This window comes from Mustela putorius, unplaced genomic scaffold (genome assembly GCF_011764305.1).
Source record: "Mustela putorius furo isolate JIRA1106 unplaced genomic scaffold, ASM1176430v1.1 tig00000731_pilon_pilon_pilon, whole genome shotgun sequence".
Classification (NCBI taxonomy): domain Eukaryota; kingdom Metazoa; phylum Chordata; class Mammalia; order Carnivora; family Mustelidae; genus Mustela; species Mustela putorius.
In genome coordinates, this window is record NW_025421461.1 from 3,024,900 (window position 1) to 3,032,052 (window position 7,153).

Here is a 7,153-nt window from a genome sequence, read left to right on the forward strand (position 1 = left end):
TCAGGTTATGATTCCAGGGTCCTGGGATGGAGTCCCACACCGGGCTGCCTGCTCAGCGGGAAGCCTGCTTCTCCCTCTACCAATCCCCCTGCTTGTGTTTTCTCTGGCTGTCTCTCTCTCTGTCAAATAAATAAATAAAATCTTATAAAAACAAAAAACAAAAAACGCTTAGGGCTGAGATCAGAGACTTTAATTTGGGAAGAGGGTTGGGGGAGAACGGTCCTGGAATCCCAGGACCCTAGAGGTGAGGGAGTGTTGGAAGGAGGGGTGGCCTGGCAATGGGACCGGGGAGGCTGTTGGGGTGATGGGATGGTGAGTCTGTCCACTCTCGGGCATCCGGGCAAGAGCAAGTCCAACAGAGTAGACGTGACACAGGCTCACATGGCTGGGTCAGGTGTGTGGAAGCAAAGTGCTGTCAGAGAGCAGATGACCTACTGTCCAGAGGAGTCTGTCCCGGGGAAGGACCACAGAGACATGAGGCAGTAACTAGAGGGGTCGTGGGCTTTGGGAGGATTCTGGTTTCATTATTATTCAATAATTTGGGTGTTTGCAAAATAAGTAAATGGTGCACACAGGGAACGTCCAAGCGATACAGAAGGACTCGCTGTCTGCCTGGTCCCCCTCCCTTCCCCTCACTGGAGGGGACACACAGCGCAGGCGTTTTTATTTGGGGTTGTATTTGGGTTTGGGGGGAGGAGGGTAAATAAGATGTGAGATACTAGAGACTAGGCACAGAATGGGGGGGCAGTGATGGAGGGGAAAGGGGTAATGACGTGAGTTAAGGTCAGGAGCAGGCAAAGTTGAGAGAGGCAGGGGTCCTGGGCCCAGTGCAAGGCTGGCCTTGGTTGGGAGCAGGGAGTCTTTGGCGCAGGGCCTGGTACAGCTGATGCTCTGCTTTCACCATGAGGACTCCTGTGAGCCCCCTGACATGTACCCCGGAGAGCCGCCAGCCCTAGTCATTGGTACCCACTGCCAGCTTGTAAACCAGGCAGGCTGGCCTTGGCCAATCTCCCCAGTCTGCCCCCATGCAACTGCTGGCCAGGCTGGGCTGCTTCTTGGCTCCCGCTTCAGACCACCCTCCCCAGACCCTGTACTTTGCTCCTCGGGCCTCTAAGGCCAGTCTCCTGGGACCAGATGCTGCCTGACCAAAAGTCATAAGGTACCGTGGGTCCTGAGGGTCCACCTTGCTTCCTGGCCTCCTGCCCAGGATCTGCCCTCGGAAATCACCTAGGGGGTTCATGTTGACGACTGCGTGATCTCACCGAGGGACCCCTGACCTAGGGGTCAAACCTAATTCGAGAGGAGTACATCAGCCTGCATTTCTGAGCCATTTGCCATCAGACACCCTCCCTGGCCATCCCCTTCGCAGATATGGAGCTGATGCCCACTGTCTAGATGCAAGGTTAATGTCTCCCTGACACCAGTGCCTCCTGCCTCAAGCCCTGGGGGCCAATGTGGGACTTTGAGGAGATCTTTGCTTGAGTCAGGATGAGAACTGACTGGGGGCAGGGATGGGACTGGAGAGGATGGGGGAAACACACACACACATTTGTCTGGCTGGTGAACTTTTATTGGTCTCTCTATGTCCAGCAAAGGGGCAGGGACCTAGGGAAGGGAAGCCCGGGGCCCAGAAGGAAATGGGGACATGCACTGATCACAGAGGAGCAAGTGGGGGGGCTCCAGGAGCAATCCTCCTACGGCTGGACAGAGGGGCAGTGGTGTAGCATGGGGAAGCCAGGTCCACTTCAGTGACGGGTCATCTGTGAAGAAGACACAAGGGGACAGGAAGGCGTGTGTCCTGCATGGACCTGGTGGCTCCCAGCAGCCTGGTCTCTGGGACAACCTCTGCCCCCACTTCTCACCTTGGCCATGCTCGGGGGGTACCTGGCTTTGAGGGACTCATCATTCAGTAGAGGCCTCACCAGGCAGGAGCGGCGGTGGGAGAAGGTCTCAAAGCTCTTCTTGCCATGGTAGGACCCCATGCCACTGTTCCCTGCAGGGAGAGGCCCTTGGGTCACCCCAAGTGGCCTGAGACTCCCCCAGCTCCCACCTGCAACCCTCAGGCACCCCTTCTCTGAGCCTCCCAGGGGACAATAGAGAGTGTTCTGAAGAGTTCGGTTTTGGCGATACCGCTAGATGGCTGTGTGACCTCCGGCCTGTGTCCCCTCTCTCAGGGCCTCCATGAAGCAGGCCTGGTGTACCAGGGGGCCTAAAGGAACCTCTAGGATCTCAAGGTCAAACATGCTAGTGGCTACACTGGCAGGAGCCAGAGACCCACAGGGGAGAGCTCGTGGGGGTCTGAGGTTCTCTCCTGAACTCCCAAGCCAGGGCTGGGACGGGGGGGGGACATCTGTAGAGAGACAGGTGGGCAGTGAGTTCAGCCCCGGACTCACCCACACCCCCGTAAGGCAGGGAGTGCACAGAGATGTGGACGATGACGTCATTGGCCGTCACCCCACCACTTGATGTCTCTGCAATCACCTTCTTAACCACCTGCAACGGCATGAAGCCCCTGCCTCAGTCTTCTTCCTGGGGCACCCCAGTCCCTCCCCACCCTGTCTGGGTGCATCCCAGAGCCTCAAGGGCCAGGCAGAGCCATACTGCAGTCTGAACCCCAGTTGGGGTCTCCCACTCTCCCCACATGTTTTGTACTTTGTGGGAAACAACTGGCTTCAGAGATGAGAAAGGGGCTCAGAGAGGTTCAGCGACTTGCACAAGATCACACAGCAGGGAGCACCGAATCTGGATCTGAATCTGGCTCTGTGGACCCCTGGGTCCTGTTCACACGATGCCCTTTTGGGAAGCCCAAGACCCTGGCAGGGAGGGGACCCCAGGCCCACCTTGTCGTTTAGAGAGAACACGTAGAGTGCCAGGGGTTTCTCGCGTTGGTTGATGAACTGGATGGCCTCCTCCAGGCTGCGCACACACATGATGGGCATCACCGGCCCAAAGATCTCCTCCTGCATCACTGGGGACTTGGGGTCCACATCTATGAGGATGGTGGGGGCTGAGGCAGGAAGCAAGCGAGAGTCAGCCGTTGCCGAGACCCCCACCTACCTGGCAAGCCTGGCATCTAGCTTCCTCCTTCCATTCCTGTAAGGGGGTGCTGCCGAGTCTCAGGCAGGGCACCTGACAAGGCCTCTGCCTGCCCGGGCTCCATCCCAGCAGACCATGGGGAGAACTGTGTATAAACAGAAGGGCGGGGAGGCGCGCGGCGGTGGGGCCGGGGGTGGGGGGACACAGGGTCCACATCGAGAGGGGGCAGGCACTGTGCCCTGCCACCACCTGAGCCCCTCCCGGAGCTCTTCATTCCCCGCCAAGCTGAGGGCAAAGTTGGGGAGGGCGCGGTGCCCTTACCAAAGGCGAGCACACACACCTATGTATCGGGTGGCCGCGTCCCCCGTGCCTCCATAGGCAACTTTCTGGCCCTCCATCAAGCCCATCACCCTCTGGAAATGCCGGGAGTTGATGATCCTTCCGTAGTCACGGGACTTCTTGGCATCCTCCCCATAGAACTCCTACAGAAAACAGGAGGCAGGCTTCAGGTAAGGATGTGCTCGTTCATTATGGCCATCGGCTGAGAGGTGACCTGGCCTGGGAGCAAAGGTGGGCCCCACCCCAGCAGGTGCACAGCGACATCAAGGGCTACTGGACTGCCATGACATCTGGGGCACTCCAGACGTCCACAGCATGTGACTTGCAGTAAGACAGCATTGTTTGAAAGAAATACATGCACAGTCGTGTGGACCGGGCATTAGGATCAAACGTTTGCGTTCACAGAAAGGAAATGGGAGGGAACATACCAGTAAGTCAGTAGTGATTGCCTTGGGGTGGTGGGTTTCTGAGAGGAGCTTTTTTTTTTCTTTTTTTTTTTTTTTGCTTTACGCTTTATTCTTTTATAATCTTTTCCCAAATTATCTACAATGAGTGTAGATTACTTTTAAGATCAGAAAAAAAATGTCCAGTGTTTTCTAAAGTCTAGACTGCCCCCCCACTACCTTGTAGCCCCTGTCTCACTCAGCCCCCGGGGCGGGAGGAGGGGGCCCATGCTCACTCACTTTCAGGGACTTTTTCAGCTTCTCCACAATTTGATTCTGGATGGAGGGGTCACAGAGGATGTAGTCGGGGCCCACACAGGTCTGGCCGCTGTTCATGAATTTCCCCCAGGCGATGCGTCTATGAAAATTCCAGATTAGATCACATTCCGCAAGGCGCAGGAGGTGCCCCCAGATGAGCATCTCAATTCCACCAGCGCAGGATCAAGGTGCGAGGGACTGAGCTCTGCAGGAGAGCTCTCAGGCGGGCAGAAGCCAGAGGCTTTAAGACTCAGATCAAGACTGTGGTCTGCGTGGGCTGGACCACACCTCACCTGCAGGCAATGTCCAGGTCACAGTCCTTGTCTACATAGCAGGGGTTCTTCCCCCCCAGCTCCAGCGTGACGGGGGTCAGGTGCTTGGCCGCCGCCATCATGATGATCTTCCCCACGGCGGTGTTCCCGGTGTACAGAATATGGTCAAATCTTTCCTTGAGCACCTCTGTGGTCTCGGGAATGCCCCCAGTGATCACCGGGTACAGGTCCTTCCACGTGAGGAGAGAGATGAGGCTCAGGAAAGACCACTACTCCTCCCCCCCCCCCCAACCCTGGCGAGACAGCCCCCATCAAACAGACCCCCCTCTCCTGACACCAGGACTCCATTCACCTCTATGGGACAGGCCAGCTCTCCTTGCCCCAACCCAAAGCTTAGCCTCTTGCTGCAAAAATGCAGTTTCTCAAGCCCCAAAGACCCGGAGAGCACCTCACCCTGTCCAGGTACTGAGGGACGATGGTGGCCAGCAGGTTCGCCATGTTCTCACTCAGCTCCGAGGGCTTGGTGACCACTGCATTCCCTGCAGAGCACAGGGATTCAGAGTCCTACCCTCCCAGGGACCAAGCCTGGAGCCCCATCTGTTCTGAGTCCATCAGACCCCGTGAAAGACAGATTCATCAGAACTTGACCTGACCCAGGTCTCTATCTTCCCCCAGGCCTGAGCTCCCCACCCTCTCTGGCCACACTCAGTAGGGGTGGGACTGTGATCCCTGGTGACTCCCTCCTGAAAGGGGGCCCATGTACCTGCAGCAATGGCGCCCACCATGGGCTGGATGGTGACGGTGAAGGGGTAGTTCCAGGTGCCGATGACGAGGACCACGCCCAGGGGCTCCGAGTGGATGTAACACTCGTCCTGCTGGGTCTGGAGACTCTTCTCCACGGGCTCATCTGCAGCCCACTCGGGGAGCTTCTTGATCATGTACTCGATCTCTTCTAGGACATAAACCATCTCCTCGTAGTAGGCATTCCATTCATTCTGTAGTGGAGACAGGCTCCGTGTGAGCTCATAGGCTAGAGATCGAGGGAGTCGAGATCGTGTGGTCCTGACACACTGTTCCCTGGATTTGGGACCCTGAATGAGCTGCCTACCTTCTCCGGACCTCATCTGAAAAATGGGAGTGTGGTCTGGACCTCCCAGGAGGTCAGGGCTGGGTGGGCATGTTGGACACAGCCTGGCATGTTGCAGCCAGGGTGATGGGGGATGTTCACGGGGGGCTCCCCAGGTTGGGTGCTGGGGCCAGAGAAGGCACGGGGGTCCGAGCCAAGCTGAGGACTTGCCACCTGGGTGGTGGACCCATGAGGGACCCTTTCTGACAGTGTTGGGGGCCCAGGCAGGTTTGGACATGTCAAGTTCATGGTGCCTCCCAGGACCTCAGATTTGGGCAGGGATGTGAAGGTGGGGAGAACCCAGTGGCGGTGCGCCAGGAATGCTTTTAGGTTGAAATGAGCCTTGAACCCAGGATGGAGCCCTAAGAAGGCCACCTTGAAGAAAGAGGTCCAGGAAAAAGACAGCCAAAGAGAGGACAAAATCCAGGAGACCCTCAGCAGCAGAGGGAGAGGGAGAGGAGGGCTCAAGGGATCCTCCTGGAGTGGGTGGGGAGGAAGCCACTATGCAGGGGTGAGGAGAGAGGAGGAGAGGACGTCAGAACACACAGCTCTTCCATGAACTTTGGCTGTGAAAGAGCAAAACAGAAGTTGTGAAGCTTTTGTTTTAAGACAAGGAACTCCTGTAAAAATACAGGAGCCCATGACCTATCCAAGGAGGGGGATAAGCTCCAGCTAAGCCCCTGCTCTTCTCCAAGGCAGAATCGAACTGTGGGATCAAGGCCAGGCGTCTTGGGGGCAGCAAGATAAAGGGTTTGAGAATTGGCAGGTGTCTGATTTTGCTCAGGGTGAGGGATGGATCGAGAGGGAGGGAGGGGCCCTTTGGGATGCCAAGCTGGGATGTTCTCTTGGGCTGGGGGGTGGACTAGGTGGCCCTACATTGGGCTGAGGGCTAAGGGAATAAGCAGACCGGAAGTTCACGGTGTCCTGTCCACAGGTCATGGCGAAAAAACGGTGGCCTCATGCTCCGGGCTGGGTGGAGAAGGAAGTGAAGCCAGGAGGAAATGGGAGGCAGATGGGGGAAAGGAGCTGCTGCCCGTGTGCTGAGCTGCAGGGGAACCTGGGGCTCGAAATGGGTCGGAAGGAGTGGCCTGAGCGCCCCATCTCAGGGGCTGATGGTTTGAGCTTCACTTTTCCTCCTCTATAAAAAGGTCCTGCCAGGGGCAGCGTGCTTTGAGGGCTAGTTGAGGTTCTAGGCAAATAGCTGGGCACAGACCGCCAGCGCGCAGCAGATGTCCCCAAAGCGAGCAGCGACTTTTCCTGTTGCTGTCCCACGCCTCCGGGGTGTTGGGGGCACGGGGCGCACCTTGTGGAGGTCTGCGGTCAGCGCGCCCACGATGTCCTTCTCGTGCTCCTTGATCATGCACCGCAGCGCCTCCAGCTGCTGGATCCGGAACTGTAGCGGGCGGGTCTTGCCCAAGTTGAAGGCGGCTCTGGCCCGCTGCACGACCTCGCTTATTTTGCTCATGGTGCCTGTGGGGAGAGAGTACCTTAGACCTGGGGGCTGAGAGCTGGCACTCTCATTGCTCCTGCACCGAGTTAATTTTATAGGAAGAGTGCTGGGAAAGTGGCATGCTTTTGCCTTCTCAGCTCCCTAACCCAGACATCCCAACCTCTGGCCCTCCCATACCTGCTGAGCTGATGACAAAACTGCAGGGAGAGTCAGGGAGCAATGACTCGCG

The 7,153-nt window shown here is 57.3% G+C and overlaps 1 protein-coding gene across 1 annotated transcript; it reads right to left on the minus strand.

Moving 5' to 3' along the window:
• Positions 1 to 1,559: 1,559 nt before the first annotated feature.
• ALDH3A1 (aldehyde dehydrogenase 3 family member A1) lies at positions 1,560 to 6,939 on the minus strand. The gene is made up of 10 exons (XM_045083681.1): positions 6,778 to 6,939; positions 5,112 to 5,343; positions 4,802 to 4,887; positions 4,370 to 4,578; positions 4,059 to 4,176; positions 3,377 to 3,518; positions 2,841 to 3,007; positions 2,394 to 2,493; positions 1,863 to 1,993; positions 1,560 to 1,760 (listed from the first exon to the last, which is right to left on the minus strand). The coding sequence occupies exons 1-10, from the start codon at positions 6,937 to 6,939 to the stop codon at positions 1,746 to 1,748; spliced, it is 1,362 nt and encodes a 453-aa protein (XP_044939616.1). The 3' UTR covers positions 1,560 to 1,745.
• Positions 6,940 to 7,153: the final 214 nt, after the last annotated feature.

Coding starts and splice junctions, on each gene's coding strand:
- ALDH3A1 (XM_045083681.1), bottom strand. CDS start 6,939: ATGAGCAAAATAAGCGAGGTCGTGCAGCGGGCCAGAGCCGCCTTCAAC. Junction 5,344..6,777: donor TGACCGCAGACCTCCACAAG/GTGCGCCCCGTG, acceptor TCTCCACTACAG/AATGAATGGAATGCCTACTA. Junction 1,994..2,393: donor CCTGCCTTACGGGGGTGTGG/GTGAGTCCGGGG, acceptor CTCTCCCTGCAG/GGAACAGTGGCATGGGGTCC.